Source organism: Photinus pyralis, unplaced genomic scaffold (genome assembly GCF_008802855.1).
Source record: "Photinus pyralis isolate 1611_PpyrPB1 unplaced genomic scaffold, Ppyr1.3 Ppyr1.4_LG2, whole genome shotgun sequence".
Lineage (NCBI taxonomy): Eukaryota > Metazoa > Arthropoda > Insecta > Coleoptera > Lampyridae > Photinus > Photinus pyralis.
The window spans coordinates 30802390-30820455 of NW_022170403.1; the positions used below are offsets into that span (position 1 = coordinate 30802390).

General features: G+C 33.3%; 2 protein-coding genes and 1 long non-coding RNA gene across 8 annotated transcripts; 1 reads left to right on the plus strand and 2 right to left on the minus strand.

Annotated features, from left to right (window-relative positions):
• The first annotated feature begins 959 nt into the window (after positions 1 to 959).
• Positions 960 to 11184, plus strand: LOC116164652 (coronin-2B-like). 5 transcript variants are annotated; one of them, XM_031478849.1, is made up of 10 exons: positions 1036 to 1174; positions 3102 to 3184; positions 4273 to 4470; positions 4522 to 4638; positions 4687 to 4836; positions 8051 to 8215; positions 9001 to 9309; positions 9358 to 9598; positions 9645 to 9937; positions 10295 to 11184. In XM_031478849.1, the coding sequence occupies exons 2-10, from the start codon at positions 3170 to 3172 to the stop codon at positions 10421 to 10423; spliced, it is 1617 nt and encodes a 538-aa protein (XP_031334709.1). In that variant the 5' UTR covers positions 1036 to 1174; positions 3102 to 3169; the 3' UTR covers positions 10424 to 11184. The 5 variants fall into 5 exon arrangements, with proteins under 5 accessions (XP_031334708.1, XP_031334709.1, XP_031334712.1 ...); XM_031478852.1 differs by lacking the exon at positions 1036 to 1174 and adding an exon at positions 2581 to 2746; XM_031478850.1 differs by lacking the exon at positions 1036 to 1174 and adding an exon at positions 2835 to 3045.
• LOC116164655 lies at positions 1485 to 2562 on the minus strand. Of its 2 annotated transcripts, none has more exons than XR_004143961.1 (3): positions 2433 to 2562; positions 1789 to 2010; positions 1485 to 1639 (listed from the first exon to the last, which is right to left on the minus strand). It is a non-coding gene; the product is annotated as an uncharacterized LOC116164655 (long non-coding RNA). The 2 variants fall into 2 exon arrangements; XR_004143962.1 differs by having other exon boundaries at positions 1789 to 1915; positions 2433 to 2558.
• Positions 11185 to 13648: 2464 nt separating the features above from the next.
• On the minus strand, positions 13649 to 17958 carry LOC116164555. Its single transcript, XM_031478749.1, has 3 exons — positions 17714 to 17958; positions 15024 to 15179; positions 13649 to 14072 (listed from the first exon to the last, which is right to left on the minus strand). Exons 1-3 carry the CDS (start codon positions 17769 to 17771, stop codon positions 13855 to 13857), a joined length of 432 nt encoding a protein of 143 aa, XP_031334609.1. The 5' UTR covers positions 17772 to 17958; the 3' UTR covers positions 13649 to 13854.
• Positions 17959 to 18066: the final 108 nt, after the last annotated feature.

Below are 18066 nucleotides of genomic sequence, written 5' to 3' on the forward strand. Positions count from 1 at the left end.
AAATAATCGCATAATTATATTTACGTTACGATATATTTTTTTATTATATTTCACCAGTTCCATGGAATTCGCTAATGTTGAAATCGATTTACCGACTCAACCATCTGCCAGAATACAGCCAATCACATCCCGGTATTCTCAGACTTCGTCAGCATGTGAGTACCCTTAAGAGTCTACTCGGGCGTCCAGCCGACATCAGGGCCTAATTCAAGCATATATATGATCACAATTGAGCAGCATAATCATTTTCTCGTAATAAATTTCTATTGACTTCCAAACTATGTTTATATAGAACCGAGCCACAGTATAATACATTTTACATTAAGCAGTACCTATCTTCTCAGAATTTCGCAAGAACACACAGAAAAGTGTATACGTACTCCTATACCAAAGTAGGTATATCATTTTAGCCCCAATATGGTGACCGGAACCAACGACCAATCAAACGAAATGCCCCGTTGTTGCCACTGTTTTAAATTGAGTCACTGTGGATAAATCTAGAAGGAGAAATTGCTAACTCTAAATAAGTTAAAGCATAAAAAAGAATCTACTATAGCCTTTTGTTTAGTCATTCCATTAATTAATAAACAATGCTATAGATTTCTCACACAGAATGTTACGGGGAGGGGGACTATTCTGCTCGAACCATTCAAACTAATAAGGTCCTGTGGGACTGATGGCCGTTGGCACCGACAAATTTAAGATGAACTTAGCTTAAAATCCATGACGACCGTTGTCTCAATAATCGTTGTCATAGATTTTAAGCGACGCTTGCAAACGGCCATTAATTGTGTTTTAGGAATTGAAACACGAAACACGTTTAAAAATGACATTAATTCTTAGTGCTACATTCTGTGTAGAGGTATCAATCACATGCAGCTCTTAAATTATTATCAATGCAGCGTTGCCAAAGCCTCAGAACTGAGCCTCTATGGTTTTCAGTTGTCAAACATATGTCAATCATCATATCAAATGTCAAATAACTGTGTTTATTTAACAGCCTAGAGCCAAAAAACTGTTTGTAAACTGAATAGTATTTAGGAGATCTCCTGGATTAGTTGATATGATTTGGGAGAAAGAGTTATTGCCTTCAATGACTAATAATTCTAGTTTAATTGGTGATAAAAATATTAATAGTGTTGACGCTCGTTCATGCAATAAACCCACCAGTAGGGTAAGAGCAATAATTATTTCAATTTACTTATCTATGGTTATGCTTTTGAAATGCTTTTTGTACTTCCCGTGTGAAGTGGTTGCGTCATATACTACTTTCGGGATGTGAAAACATGTATCTTCGCATAGCTACATTAATATTCCATTCACTTTATCCATTTGTCGGATTATGCGTATGGAATCGTGCTTGTATGTTTTATATATATAAATAATTATTGGTTTGTTCTTTACTTTTCTTAAATGTAGCAGTACAGCGGAAAAAAAAATGCTACTCACTACAGTATATACCTACTTTTACGGGCCACTTACCATTTTCTAGGAAATTTGTCCGATCGGTATTCTCACACGTTGTGTGCAGGTACACCATCCTGTTGAAACAGTACTGACTTAATTTGAAACAGACCTTCAAACATTGATCTTTGAAAGCTGAACATTTTTAATAAATCACACCTTTGTCTCTTCTTTTCTACAAGACAACAACAGAAAATAAATTTCCCAATTTATAAAAATAAGTAACAGTTGTAACCCTACATTGTCATCCCCTCAAAATGTGTTTATATTTACTTTTGAGTAGTCATACTGAATGCTAGAACAAGTTACGAAAGACTTTCATACCTATAGTTCAGCCAGTTTTTTATTTGTCATCGCCCAGAATACCATTTTTGCTTTGATCCACCGCGTATCACTTTTCACTTGTGAGTACTCTGGTCCGATTCTCCCTCCTTCTGCACTTCCCCCAATTCTGCAATATTTTTAAATTTTTCCAAAACGTTTCAAAAAACAGTTTTCAAATTGCTACACATTTTCGCTACAATGCCCTACATATTTCCATCATTTCTGAAAATATTCCTTCATTAAATGTTCATTAAATAATCTACCTCAAGTAAAAAAGTTATCTGACGTAACGTCTTTTTTGAATGGAACACTGTATATTTTATTCTAAAAAGATAGCATATTAAATTTCCTTTTTAAAAATATAACATAAAAAATCAATATTGGTTCAAAATATTTAAAAAAGATTTTTAATCATTTAATTAAAACATTTTAAAAATTAAAAATGTAGTTTTTGAATCATTTGAACCTTTTTTAATTTTTTTAAAATCTTTTTGAATCTTAAACTTTTTTGAATCACTTGAATCTTTTTTTAATATCATCTTTATCTCTATTGTGTTTGAAAAGAGAATTAATATGCTATTTTTTAGATTAAAATATACAGGATATTCCATTTAAAAAATGAAATGATTCGATAACTTTTTTACCTGAGTCGTATGCTTCTTTTGAAAACGGCAAATTATTCACAATCCTCATCACAATCATTATCATTATGTTGTGTTGTGCGTATAATGGAGGTTATTCAACATATATGACCAATAAAACATGTAATCTTGAATGTATATTAGTATGATTTAATGGCAATCGCATTTTTAGTAAATCATTAAATGCATGCTATTACTTACTGGGCCAAATTTGACCCTGGATTTAACTTGAGCCTCGAATAGGGGAAACATTTAATAGGCTATACAGACAGGCATTACGATCTCATAAAGTATAATCAAGCTAAACCTTTTGTAAGGTAATTTCATAAAAAATTTTTAAAATCGTATATCTAAACGTTTTTCTCGTAATAAAAACATTTTCAACTCATTTGTAGCAGATAGTGTATAAATTACTATTAATTACTTAGTCTTACTCTAGCATTCTCATAATTTCTATTGGAAAGTAAACATACATAATTATCAAGATAATTATCTCATAGAGAAAGGGAAATTCTTGCACTCTATTACTCGAAATGGATAACGTTATTTAGATTGCGTCGTCACTCATTAGTAAATCGACTTGAAAAGTTTGTGCTTATTTGTCTTATACAAATGTGTATTATGTTTTATTTATCGCACCTTTCATTTCTTTTCATTTTTGGTGTTTTGCAGTTGTAAATGTCTTCTCTGTATTGCATGAGGCTGAAGTGGTGCTTGTATAGGCAGTAATTTGGATTAAGATGAAAAATACGCAGGTAAGACATTTTTTTAAATTTTACTTTGCATATCTGGTAGTGTCTGTACATACAGGGTGTTACAAATTCGATGCATTAGGGAGTTCGTTAAATGGTTTTTTATGTAAGAAATTTAATACAAAAGTCTTTGCTAGTTTAAAGTTTTAAGTTACAAAACTAGGCATTTTTTAATTAATCACAAGAGAATTTTTTTGCTTTTTTCTTCTTTTTCGGGTATCTCCGGTAGTAACTTTTATAATTTCTTGTTCACAAATTAGTCAGCAATTCGTATACTTCGAATTTGTAACACCCTGTATATTAGTATTTTACGTTTAATTTTTTCTATTTTTTTGTTTCACTTTTATTAGTTAAGTAGGTAGTTTTGCACCCTTTGTGAGAGTAGTGCAAGGTTCATTTTCACTCTTGCGTTTACTACTTAAGTTTTTGGGAGTGATTTATACAACAACAATAATTTATCAATACTCGAGTGTAGCTATTATCCATATTTTTCAATTTTGATCTTATAATTAAAAGATCAAGAACAGTTGGGACCATTTACAATAACGAAGTGGGTGTCACCTACTGATTAAACTATACAGGGTCCTGCAACAGTGCGTCAATCTTTCCTAGCTTGGTAAAAATTATCAGAAAACCATTTGTGCAAATGTCAACCATAGATGGTTGCCCATGTATAGAAATTATTTTTGAATGTACAGGGTGTCCCATTTTTATGGTGTCAATAGACAACTGATTTTTTTAATGGAACACCCTGTATATTTGTAGTAGTTTTGATGTTATTTTTTAACTTCTGCATGGAAACCTGTTCAGTTTTTGGTTTTTTGTCAATGTTACCAAATTATTAATTTTTTCTGAATAATTGCCCATAAACAAGCCCTACTTTCATAAATCGTAGCGACCTTGATTTTAAAATTAAGAAATACAGTTGATCAATAATGAATAAAAAGGAAACAGTTTGATAATGAGAAAATTGGATTTAGTGATACAGGGCGTTCACAAAAAATAGTAAAGTTTTCAAAGTGTCAACTATTTTTTTCAAATGGAACGGAAAAAATTGAATATGATAATTGTTAAGTGTTATAATGTTTTAGTTATGGTTTCGTGGTGTACGTACATCAAAGTTTCGACATGTATATGGAGAGCCAGCAAAACGCGAAAAATGTTACGACAACATCACAATTACAAAAAACGCGCATGATTCTCAATTTTGTGCGGTAAATCCCAAATTTCTTGCTGTCGTCACAGAAGTAGCAGGCGGGGGTGCATTTGTTGTTCTTCCGATAGACAACGTACGTATCAAATTTACCGCTTAATTTATTTACTTATGTTAAACGTAACAGACGGGAAGGTTGGATTTTAATTCCTTTCGAGTAACCGGCCATCGCGGACCGGTGTTGGATATAAAATGGGACCCCTTTAATGACAACATTATTGCATCCTGTTCGGATGATGGCACTGTAAGTTTCTATTTTAGTTACATGCAACAATTTCATTTGATAAAGTAGGTGAAACTTTGGCACATTCCTGATGGAGGATTAGGGACGCATCTTACGGATTGGCTCCTGGAATTGGTTGGCCATAAACGCAGAGTTGCGTATATTGAATGGCATCCAACTGCTGAAAATATCCTTTTTAGTGTTGGCTTTGACCACTTGGTAAGCATATCAACTTTCAATTGTCACTTATCTAAAAAAAAGAAAATTTCTTGACTAAAAATTTACTAAGTACACAAAGATATGTTAATTATTAGTCCAGTCAATGAGTGCTCAAGAGAGAGGAGAATAAACCACACATCCTCAAGATAACTCTTTTTAGACTTACCATTGACAATTATTTCAATGTTGACAATGCCCTTGGTCCTTTCCGACTTGAACATACTTTTCTGGCAAAAACACCTTAGAAGGTAACCAATTACAGTTCATGGTTATGCCTTATGCGCTGCATCTGCAATCCAAACATTGAAGGAAATCGACAGATTCTCAGACTTCTACTTCTTACAGTTCCGCTTATAATGGCCTATCTGGTCACATTTGTAACATGTTGAGACAGAATTCTTTGTCTTGTCGCCACTCCCGCCTCCCTTACCGTGACCATTCCCCTACTTGGATATGTTGGACTTATTTTTACTGACAAAATTGACAGCATCCTCAGTAAAACTCATTGACTGGACTATACAGGGTGTTTTTTTGGGAGCTTTAGTTGAACGTATCTGGGAAAGTAAAATAGGTAGGTTTTTGAAAATTTGAACTTAGGAGTTAGTCTGAAGGCCGAATCGATGTAAAATATTTTCAAAATGGCCGCACTTCCGGAAACACCGGAAGTAGATAGTAACTTCGTTATTTTAAATGGCAACCCCTATTTGTTATTGCATTTTTGGATTCTACGTGAAATTTCAATTCTTTTGATACCCATATGTCGATATCTGCCATTTATGGTTTTTAAGTTATTTTGACTTTAAGAAAAAAAATGGTGGATGCAGACGGTACCTTGATAATTGATTACTTGAAAACGGTTGTAGTCATGGCAACCCATTTTTATCAGTGCATAGAGAATGAATAGGGCTTTCTTTTAGTGTACTTAAAAAAAAGTTAAGTTGCGTACAACCGCACCTATGGAGATCCAAATTTAAGAAACTTTAAAGTCTATAAACTCAATTTTTTTAAATGGAATGACCCTGTTCTTATTATTGCATGAGATAGAAAATCGAAATTGGCATATTTTGATATTACATATTCCTATAGCTATCTTTAACAGTTTCTGATTTATTCCCATTTCATTGAATTGATCTAGGAATTGATGCGATTTTTTCGCATTTTCTTTTTAGTAGTTGGCCATGATTTTATAACAATCGAATTTTAAACAAATCAAGGAATGGATTCGTTAATATCATTGATTCTAGTCTAAATAATTCATTAATAAATAAGTTTTTTGTTAAGGATATAGGACGGAAAATTTTTGAAAAATCTAGACAAGAGTCGTTCAACTGAATTTCTTAAACAACGTATAAGTCTGGAAATTAAGAGAGATAATGCGATATCTGTTCTAACAACAATTCCATACCAAAAATGTTTCAACGAAGTTTTTTATATATTTTTTTATTTTTTATTTTTATATTTTGCAATTTATTTTGTTAATCTTGCATTTGCAATTCAATTCATTTTCTTAAATATTCTCTTGTAGAGCTTTGTATCACTTGTGCTTCAACGGTTTGTAGTGCATTTGGGGGTACAGCATTTCCAAAATTCATACAATTTCGTTTCAGTGTTCGAATGAATGTACGGCAAGCACGTGCCGCGATTCTGTTCATTTCACCATAAATAACAATTATTTTCCAAAATAGGTGAAACCACTCCGAGTCATTTGCGATTTTTGAAAAACTTATGTTCACCTATAACAGTAGGTGACGGATTGGTGTCACTAGATTTGTTTAAAATTCGATTGTTATAAAATCATGGCCGACTACTAAAAACAAAATCCGAAAAAAATAGTGTCAATTCAATAAAATGGGAATAAGTCAGAAACTGTTAAAGATAGCTATAGGAACATGTAATATCAAAATATGCCAATTTCGATTCTCTATCTCATGCAATAGTAAGAACAGGGTCATTCCATTAAAAAAAACTGAGTTTATCTAAATCTTTGTTGTCCTGCTAAATCTTTGTTGTCCTTTTCTATTGCCGTATTTCACTTACCTAATGAACAGTTGCTTAAGATCCGATGCATTTCCAGTTGACTGGAAATTAGCAAATATTACACCTCTCCCTAAAAACAAGAAACCAACTACCTTCAATGATTTGAGACCAATAAGTATCCTACCTGTCTTATCGAAAGTCTTAGAAAAACTCATGAGTATGCAGATAAACGAATACTTAGTTGAAGAATCTCTTTTATCGGATACTCAGTCTGCTTTTAAAGCTGGTTACAGCTGTACTACTGCACTGTTAAATGTTACCGATGAATATTCACTAGTGTAGATCGTGGAAATCTTTTAGCGCTAGTGCTTCTTGACTTCTTTGTCTGTTTTGTTCAACCGTCATTTCCATATATATGTTAATCATACGCTTCACATCATCATTATATAGTTAGTTTCATTCCACTTTGTTGTTGAGTTAATTAAATTGGAGGGGTTAAGTGGAAGAGCAGATGTGTGGTCATGTACCCCATCTGAACTGCGCCCCATTGGATTGTGTCAAAATTATGTCTTTTCTTTTCCTTTTATTATGTTTTATATATATTTTATACACTATCCAATAAAAGACAATTTATTATTATTATTATTATAGACTTTAACGTTTCTTAAATTTGGATCTCCATAGGTGCGGTTGTACGCAACTTAACTTCTTGTTAAGTACACTAAAAGAAAGCCCTATTCATTCTCTATGCACTGATAAAAATGGGTTGCCATGACTACAACCGTTTTCAAGTAATCAATTACCAAGGCACCGTCTGCATCCGCCATTTTTTTTCTTAAAGTCAAAATAAATTAAAAACCATAAATGGCAGATATCGACATATGGGTATCAAAAGGATTGAAATTTCACGTAGAATCCAAAAATGCAATAACAAATAGGGGTTGCCATTTAAAATAATTTAAGTTACTATCTACTTCCGGTGTTTCCGGAAGTGCGGCCATTTTGAAAATATTTACATCGATTCGGCCTTCAGAGTAACTCCTAAGTTCAAATTTTCAAAAACCTACCTATTTTACTTTCCCAGAAACGTTTAACCAAAGCTCCCAAAAAACACCCTGTATGTAATCATAGAGAAAATGCCTGAACTTTAAATGATCTTATATAAAAAATGCTTTATTTGAACAAATTTTAAAAATCATTTCTGTTTAATTCTTTAATAGTTTTTTTTGTGTTTTAGATCATCGTCTGGGATATTGAAAAGGGCGAAGCTATCAACGTTTTAGATTTACATTCCGATGTAATTTATTCCATGTCAATAAACAGAGATGGCAGTTTATTAGCAACCACGTGTAAAGATAAGAAATTGCGTATTATTGAACCACGAAGTGGAATTGTAAAATTGGTTAGTATGTGCACCAGAGAGTGTCATTGTATAAGAAAAAAATATTAAGCAATTAATTCGTTTCCCTAAAACTAGCTTTCAAAAATAAAAAATTTTTTGGTTTTTGAAAAATGTTGAGAAATCGGATTTTTCGATTTTACTTACTATTTTTGTCTGGTATCAATAGTTGACCTAAAGCAAAACCAATGACACAAATATTAACACCAGAAACAATAGTTCGAAAAATCCGATTTTTTCCAAATATTTCAAAAACCAAGACATATTTCAGGGATATCTTCGTAGACCGAGGGGGAAACCACTTCCTTAAAATTTGTACACCAGATTGAAAATGGAAATAATGAGAGGATTGAAGTGTGTAATGAAAGATTGAAATAATAATGAAAGAATGAAATCGTAAGAATTGAAAATGAACTATTCGTTTTTGTAAATAATGAAACCGTTAATGAAAAATATTTATAACCGTAATAAGAAAAATGAGGAAATGAAAAATAAATGAAGAGAATTAATAGAATGAAAAAGAATTAATCTTAGAATTAATAGAATGAAAAGAGAATGAACAGATTGAAAGTAATGAAACTGATAATGATAATATTGAAAGATTGAAAATGGAATGAAACTGGAATGAAAAATTCATGTACACCAAATTGAAAGAGTGGTTTCCCCCTCGTCGTAGACCTTTCTCCCATTTAACCAAACTCTTTCTAGAATACCCATTGTGGCAATTGATTTGACAGTAAAGTACCACAGTTTTGTATATCATATTTTAATTTTTTATTTTATTGTAGGAAGGTGTATGTCATGCAGGTTCAAAAGCAAGCAAAGTCGCCTTTTTAAACGGCGGAAAACTAATAACAACTGGATTTTCCAGACATTCTGATAGACAGTACTCTATTTGGGACGAAAATGATCTATCACAACCTTTAGTAACGGATACAATTGACAGTTCATCCGGTGTAGTATTTCCATTTTATGATCCCGATACAAATATTGTTTTTCTTGCTGGAAAAGGTGACGGTAATATTAGATATTACGAGATTGTCGACGAGCATCCTTACGTGCATTTTCTAAGTCAATTTTTGTCGGGAAATCCACAAGTAACATATTACTATTCGTTAAACTGGTTGTTATAGAATATTTTCCAGAGAGGATTGGGTGTTATGCCGAAAAGGGGTTTGAATACAAGTGTTTGTGAAATTTATAAGTTTTACAAACTGCACACGAGTAGAAACATATGTGAACCTATCAGTATGATAGTTCCAAGAAAAAGCGACCACTTCCACGAAGATCTGTACCCAGACACTGCAGCTGCTAAACCAGCCTTGACCGCTCAGGAGTGGATAAACGGTCGGAACTCCATGCCCATTCTAATGTCGTTAAGATCAGGTAAGTCCGTCACAAATAGTACACTTCTTCATATCGTTGATTTTAGGTGCAAATATCGATCTTCCAACTAAACCTGTAGCACTTACGTTAAAGACAACGCCACTTCTCTCCCAGGAAAATAATAAGAAGAAGTTCGCGTTTTTATCGACAACTACCACACCAGACTATAGATCCAAAGATGAGATTTTATCTTATTTGGAAAAAAGTCAAAAAACCACCAATAACCAACATACGAGAATTCAGCAACTGCAACAGAAGATTAATAACTGTACAATTGCAAGAGACGATGACCTAATTTTAAAGCAATTAACGAATTATAACAATATTAATATAGATGAGGTAAAGTTTGTTAACATTACATTTATTGCATTGACCTGTTGCAAAAGTGGGATGTTTTTTGACAAGCTTTAGGATCCGATTCTGACTATTTTGCATAACATAGCATTGCGCTATTGCACTAGGTTAATTACTAACGTATCAAGTTGCCTTATCCTTTATGTGTTTCAATTAAATTGCTACATGCTTATCGCTTTGGACAGATAAGCCTTTTCAAATTTAATTGTCATTACCATTCAATCGAGGGTTCAGTGTAACTGCTTAGGTGAAAATTTACCTAGGGTGCCTCTTGCCATCTTAATAAGACTCCGCTATTCATTTGTCAAAAAATGCTAATTGCGCATTTTTCTTATGTTACAGTTAAGGAAAGCGTTCCTAAGACAATCGGAAGAGTTGCGTATGGTTCGTATGCAACTACTCAACAGTGAAAGTAAAGTAAAAGAATTAGAGGACCATGTGCGACGACTAGAAAGACAGATAAGTTTGTAATACACTCTGCATATAAAAAAACAAGTACGGAAAATACTGTTCCTTAATTTTACAATGTTAATAGTATTATTGTTTAACAAGGCATAAATAATTGTACGTTTAGTAAGGATGGATGAGGGGTACATGCTTTGCAACCCAAGTCGCCCAGGTGACCCTTACTTAACAAAAGAAATTTTAATTATGCTTTGGTAGTATTATGCAGCCAACCAGGATGTTTTTTGCACCTGGATGGTTATATCATGCTTTATGGCTGAAAATGCGGGCTACGAATACTGTCGAACAATTAGAAAATATTCAAGCTTCAATGAAGTGAAATGTTTGTTTTGCTTGCTTCTGAAATCGTAACAATGTGCAAATTTGTTTATTTTTATGTACAATCACATTCCTCACCAATTTTTGGTTGTGGTATTTACATGACCTAGTTGACAGCTTTCTAGCTTCTTGGATACCTATAAATGCTGTGAACCAAAGTATAATCAAACATTGGAAAAACGCAGGGAGAAATGTAAGGACCAAATTGACAAAGATGTGCACTAGTCTACACAGTAATGTGTACCTATCAATAAGTGAGATCACTATCAAAACATGTCATTTGCTTTGACTACAATACGTGGCAGGATGATTCCACACCCACCCACTGGGACACAGCTATTAAAAATCTAATTGTTACAAGTTGTGTAATTGTTTTGTACTAATTCGATATTATTAAACAGAGTGTAACACATAAGTAAATATATAAATAAATCAAGGGTACAAAAGTATACTACATTTTATTGCAACAGGAACCTTTAATTTTATTTCACTACAGAACAAAATGATTTAGGTACTTTCCACTTATATCGCTCGATATTTGGGAAAAGTGCTACACAAAAAAATAACAGAACTGTGCTTTCAGTGATCCTTTACCATAATCACTATGACAATTGTGTCAAAGCAGTGTTTGTGTAACTTTTAGTTTCAGAAGGAAATTTTGATCGGTCACAAAATCGGCACCTGCAGCAAAAAAATTAGTAATTATGTATGTGGCGACGTGCCGCATGCATATCGGGCAACTAAAACCTGCTGCACCCTCATTGGTCAAAACGACCAACCGATGGAGCTCCAAACTCTGCAAAGGAAATTCCTGCTTTGACGGCGCTTCAAGAAACAACCACCTCTCCACCTGCAGAGCCAAGTTCACTTTACCAGCTCGACCTCGCGCCACGCTCCATCAGTCAGAAGACTCGCATCCGCGCTCAACGCGTGCACTTCGGCTACCATTTCGTATGTATTGTAAATAGTTACAATATTCCATAAACCTCAACAGCATTTTATTTAGCGTCGTCCACTAAAAAAATAAATAGCGGGTTATATACGATACTTTTGAAGTTAGCATTTTTGCCTAGAAAAGATATCAGTTTCAGTGGATAATTTATTGGATATTAAAAAAATGATTTATTCTTCGTATAGAGGGAACCATTTAATGATGCTATTCACACCTTCCTATAACTGAGCTTAAAGGTTAAGTGTAGGACAACTAATTTTTTCAAATAGAAACATACTTTTTATTGAGTATTCTTCAGTTCGGAAAATAATAAACATTTGTGGATTAGGAAGCTGTTCTGTCAAGGTTTTTGGCACATTTTATTAATAAAAGGCTCTAGTTAGTAAGAAACTTCACTTTCACCTGATTTTCCCAACGATCATACATATTTTTACTTTCAAGAATAGGGAATATGCATGTGGTTTAAATTTACTTGATTCTTTCTCCAGCATATATTTATTGTCCTAACATTATACTTAAACCATTAGTTTCTTATTTAGTTTGTTTTTAATTGCTAAAAATGTTAATTCAAAAGTGCAAAATAAGCGAACGAAATTCAAATTTGCGAAACGCTTCACTATTGGACGAATGAAAGTAACGCCAAATGCCACGCGATCGCATTTGTTGTGGAACTGTTTGAAATTATGGATTCTACCGGCCACATTCTATAAGAAATTTTTTTTTCCGGGTCGGTTTGAGACAATTTTTTTTTCGTGCCTCAAAAAAAGGCAGTGTTTACCTTCCTTTTTTACCAAAAATCGACTGCACCAAAATTTCTCGGGAAAACACTTTTTCTTATTAATTTTGTTGCGTAGAATCCAAAACAATTCGTACTTTTTCGATTAGACTTCTCAATCAAAAGTTATAGACTAGAAACCAGAAACATTACAGTTTTAAACGATACATGTTTATACTGCTCCACAATAGAGGGCGCCTTTAAGTATACCCTAAATTTGTTTCCCAAAAAATGCATAAGGTTAGCAATCTGTGTATGCTTAGATCTGTGCTAAAAGTAAACAAATACTGGTCGTGACTTGTGACGTCATCTAAGGCCCGCTGAAAATGTGGCGGCCTTTAAACACATCGAATAAAGGCAACGTTTTAAATATTATTTTACAAGTTAAATTGAATTGTTCTAACAGTGTTTACTCTTTTTACTATGTTAGAACGATGTAAAAAAGCGATTAAAAAATTAAAAAAATTACATGCATATTCCCTATTATTATAATTGTTTGCTAGCTAATTAATTTCAATTTAATATTAAAGTAAATCCACGACAATTAACTGTAGGCTCGGAAACCCCAGATGACGGACGAGTTACCTATATCGGGGGCGAGATTCTGTTAATAAAAACTCTTCGGTTTATGTGTGATATATGAGTTGCGGTTTACCGATTACCACATTTTTTGTCGTACCATTGCATTTCTCCTACAAGGTCATGTAATTTTCCACCAAAAATGAGTCACATCCTATCCTAAACTTGTTTTTAACTTTGACAGCAACCAACTTGGATTTATTAATCAAAAGGTCAATATTGTTGAATATTTGCACTGGAATATGTCACCTACATGTATACATATTTTGTTAATATTGTTATAATTTTATGTTACACATTCATATTATTACAAAATGAATTTCGGTACACAGTTTAACATTATTTTGTCGGCTGGTTTTTTTCTTGGTAGGTTCTTTTTTTTCCAGCCTATTGCTGGTTTTACACAATCACATAACAGACTCGCTCTTGGCATAATTTCAATCTTCGACAGCCACCCAGTGAACGGTTTAACTTTACAAATGCATACCGGCGCTCTGCGAAAACGACCAGCGCAGGTTTTAACTTGAAAACTGAAAATTATTAGGAGTACAATAAAAATTTCCTCTCAATATAAATTTACAGAATACAGAATTAAGACATACTCAAATTAAAAATATACAATACACTTTATTTTAAAAAAATGCTGTTACATTACATTTATTAAGTATTTAAAATTAGTTTTTAATACTTTTCTGCCGGGCTTGTCAAAATTAAACTAATTTATAATACCTACTGTCACATACTTAAATAATAAAAGGTTTGTCAAAAAATGTACTGTTCATTCGTTGCTCTCTCACCAGTCGAATAAGATAATCATTCACTGTAAATTGGAAACCACTTGAATGATCCAATAAGAAGTACACTTAAGATTAGAAATACACCCGGAAGATTTTGGCCACTCGAGTTACAACCATGTCCTGAGCACGTATGAATGCAAGTCCGATATGTTAAAATGTCACCAGGCTGATTGATATAATCACAGTAATTCCCCAGATCCAGAGACGAACAAAATCTTTTTGTACCAATTCCTCCTAAAAGAAAAGTTGGTTCAGTTAATTTAATTAGTACAATAAGAAAATTTAGTACAATCGCCTTGCATCACTATAGTTTGTAAACCAATTTCAACCGAGTTTCTTTATCTTAGCAAGAAAGAGGGTAATAATTAGAAATGGGTACACAAACTAGTGACATTGGAAACGATTGTAGTAGGCTTATTATTTTAGTAAGGGAGCTGGCGATGTAATTACCATCTATTGATTGTTCAATTTTGTTGAAATAAATAATTACAAAAGTGCTCTGCCTTAGTTGCATAGTAGCATGAAGAAGTTATATCGTCAGTTCCCTTACCGGTAACCAGGTAGATATAGGAAAGTCCCAGCAAAAGAGTAGATATTAAGAATTATTCCAAAGTAAAGCATTGGTATTATTTATAGACGTCTGTATTTGTTGCTCTCAAATTAGTTATATGGATTAGGTATTACAGTAATTGATTTTTGATGAATAACGAATACAGACATCATAAAAGGTTAACTACTGTTAATAAATATGCAATGCTATATACATTTATAAAGCTATGAAATAACAGTGTCTATAATAGAAATGCATTGTGATTATTTATCGGAAAATTAAGTTAGTTGCACTTCTTTTAACAATATGTTGTTATTTCACAGTTCAAAAAGTCACCACAACTAATGAAGAAAAGCAAATGATACCTTACCACCATAGCTGATTGATTTAATGCAATATTGTGCTTCAAACACATGACTGCAATTTTGTGGTACCATTCCACCGAAATGTATCATCCCATCAGCGCATTCTAACTGTTCAGCACTGGTACACTGATAACAATCAATGCTCAATGCTTATAGTTATTCCAAAGCAGCACAAAGAAGAAGTGAAATATTACTACCTGTTTAACCAACATTTTTTTTGGATTAGTGTGATTAGTTACATATAAACTTTATTTTGTGTACAGAAAATACCTTCAAATCTTCCAGTATGTTTAATACAATACTTGGCTCCGTATACTGCGTCACATGGTTCTGCAGATAATTGATGATCTTTGCCGAAGGCTTCGTTGCATTGAAACGAATGTTTGTTACTTGTACTTGAGCATTGATAACAGTCTATGGCTACAGCTAGTAACGGACCAAATAAATTAGAAATAAAAAAAATAAAATTATATTGAATCAAAATCAAATAAATATTTGTATGATTTTTGATGTTTTGGAAATTAAGGTACAATCAAAATATGATAAAATCTTTAAAGTTCGGAGAAATTTACATAAAGGAAATAAAAGGAATTTTAGTTAACGGTAGCTTACAGATGTGACCAAGTAGCGATTTTGAATAATACACGCACACGCATATGGAAATCCGGCTCGAAGGACCAAAATTATGTGTGGTAATTGCCTTTGTAGTGGCAACTTACTGAAGGCGTGGGGTCCACAATCGCACTATGATGATTCGCGATATTATAAAACTTTGTGTTGTCTTAACCAAATAAAAGAAATAAAAGGTTTTGTTACACCCTGTACATGCCTAATTTGAGATGGGCATACCCATTCCGTTCTAGCTCAGAATAGAATGGCACTGTCTCGGGTATTGAACTTGGTTCTTTCAACAAAATTCCATGGGATTATTAAAAATTGATATTCACCCTGGTAACTCCTTTGAGTCTTGTTAAAAATGTAATGTGAAAATGTCATGAAGTCTTTGATGGAATTCATACACTATGAATCTATTCGAAACGCAAATTGGTGCTGGTGCTGTCTGTGAAAGAATAATTTCGAGCAATATTATTTGATGCTAGGTAGTATACAAAAGTCAAATTATAAAAGAAGAGGGTATAGGCTAATATAGCGTAACGAAAATGCGCCAATAAAGATAGAACTAAACAAACAATTTCTGAAATTAAATACGTACAGAAAAGGATGATCCCTACGCGCCCCTGTATTGAATAATTCATTGAAACTCTAAATTACCTCTACAAAGTGATTGTCTCTACACGCTGCAATATCCTCCCTTTTTGGTATGGAGAAAATTAATGCTTCCGTCCGTTATTTCAATTAATTATTGGTATAAATAGATATATGTACTTCGCCCATCATTTAATAATTAATTAAGAAAGTAATGGAATGTGAATGCCCCCTAATTATTTACTTTAATTTGATGTTTTTTTTTCCCAAACTAAATTTACTAATTGACTGTGGCGTAGCGTGTTTGGGGCAATTAAATTACGAACCAATTCGGGAGGATTTCACCAGGTACGCTCTGAGAATTATAATTACATAAAAGTTCTACGAAAGCACGAATTTTTTGCTCAATTAAAAAATTAGTATTTATCGGCGCTTTATAGATTAATTTATAAAGGAAGTGATGGACAATAAAATCGCTCACTCTACTATCTTCAAGTACGTATTGAAACTCTAAATGGGATTAGGGGATGGTTAAAGCTTCAAGGGCTCTTTGAATTACCAAATGCCAATATGTTAAAGCTGATGGACGAACGCACCTTGTTTATCAAGACGAATATGTGAGTGACCGTAGTAAAAAGGAAATGGAAAAAGGAAATTTCAACTCAATAGCGCTTTCCAGTCAAAGGTAATCGAACAAATGGACGAAGAGAAAGCCTCTAAAATAATGGCGTAGCCATAATTATTAAGAACGGTCCAGTAGAAAAGTAGAGTGAAGAAAAAAAGACTTTAAAAAGATATTAACGCGAAACAAATGAGACAATTTTACTGCTCCTTTCGTAAACTTTTAACAAAATTAGCCTTGGCAACAATTCTCAGGGATCAAAGGTCATTTTGACCAGGCTGGATAAAAATTAATACAAAACCACAATTCTTGAAGGAGACGAACCATCGGCCTTCTTTACTCTTATTGCAGTCCGAAAGAGAGTTCAGCGCCAGCAATTCTAAAAATGCCACTATAACGATTTACAGGGTGTCGCAAATTCGAGAGTGACCATTGAGATATCAGAAAGCGTAAGAGATGCGAAGTTGCGCATTTTGGGACCGAATCTAAGGCCATTTGGAAAGTGAACGAAAGGATTTGCTAATTTTCTTTTTTCTTTATTTGAAGAGATTTTGGAACTTCTTTCTTCACCACATCTCCGAAAGTGTTCAGAATCTCTTCAGTTTCGAAGTAGCGTTAGGTTCGGCCCCAAAATGCGCAACTTAGGGGGTTCCAATAATTTAGTGCTAATCTAAGATTATCCCCCCCCCCCCCTTTCCCAACGCTAAAACAATTTTTCATATGTGTCGAGCAGGAACAGTACAGGTCATGGAGCCCACGACGTGATTTTTTGACTTGGTATGCTAAACTAAAAATTAAAATAGTGATATGGCCGGCACTTGTTACGCCACTGGTTACTGGAATGATTATTTATTAATAATCGTTTGTTTGGCAAGAAATCTTTGTTTATGACTATTTACATGCCCCCCTTTTACCTGGTACATCTAGCCATCAAGTAGTTTTTACCTGGACAGCCGTCTATTAAAAAAAATTCAAAAAATTTTGATTTAATATTTAAGCGATTTTTGAATCTTTCTACTTATTCAGTTTTTTTTTCAAAAAAGTTAAAAACTCATAAGGTAGTAGTGGTCACCTACTTGACTAAGACCTAACCTGAGGCAATATATTCAAATGAAATACAAAGAATACTTACAAACATCAACAAATAAAGTAAATCCAATTAAACACCCCAAAAATTGCAGTCGAACCATTTTCAGAGGAGGCTGTGTTAACTTGCGTTTTGTTTATTTACAGATGAAGAAATTTAATGAACCACGCCTACTTTGGAAAATGAAAAACAATTACTTTTGTAACACGTTCCGAACATCGCGTGAGCTAAAGTATGAATAAGCAAACGCGGAATGTTGTTAACGGTACAGGTAAATATGTTGCGCACCTTTAGGCGCGCAATGGACACCGTCACCAAGGAAACGAGTGTGATATAAACAAACAATTCCAATTTTTTTTGCATCATTCATGCTAGTTGTGAGATTCGTTCCAGCGCAA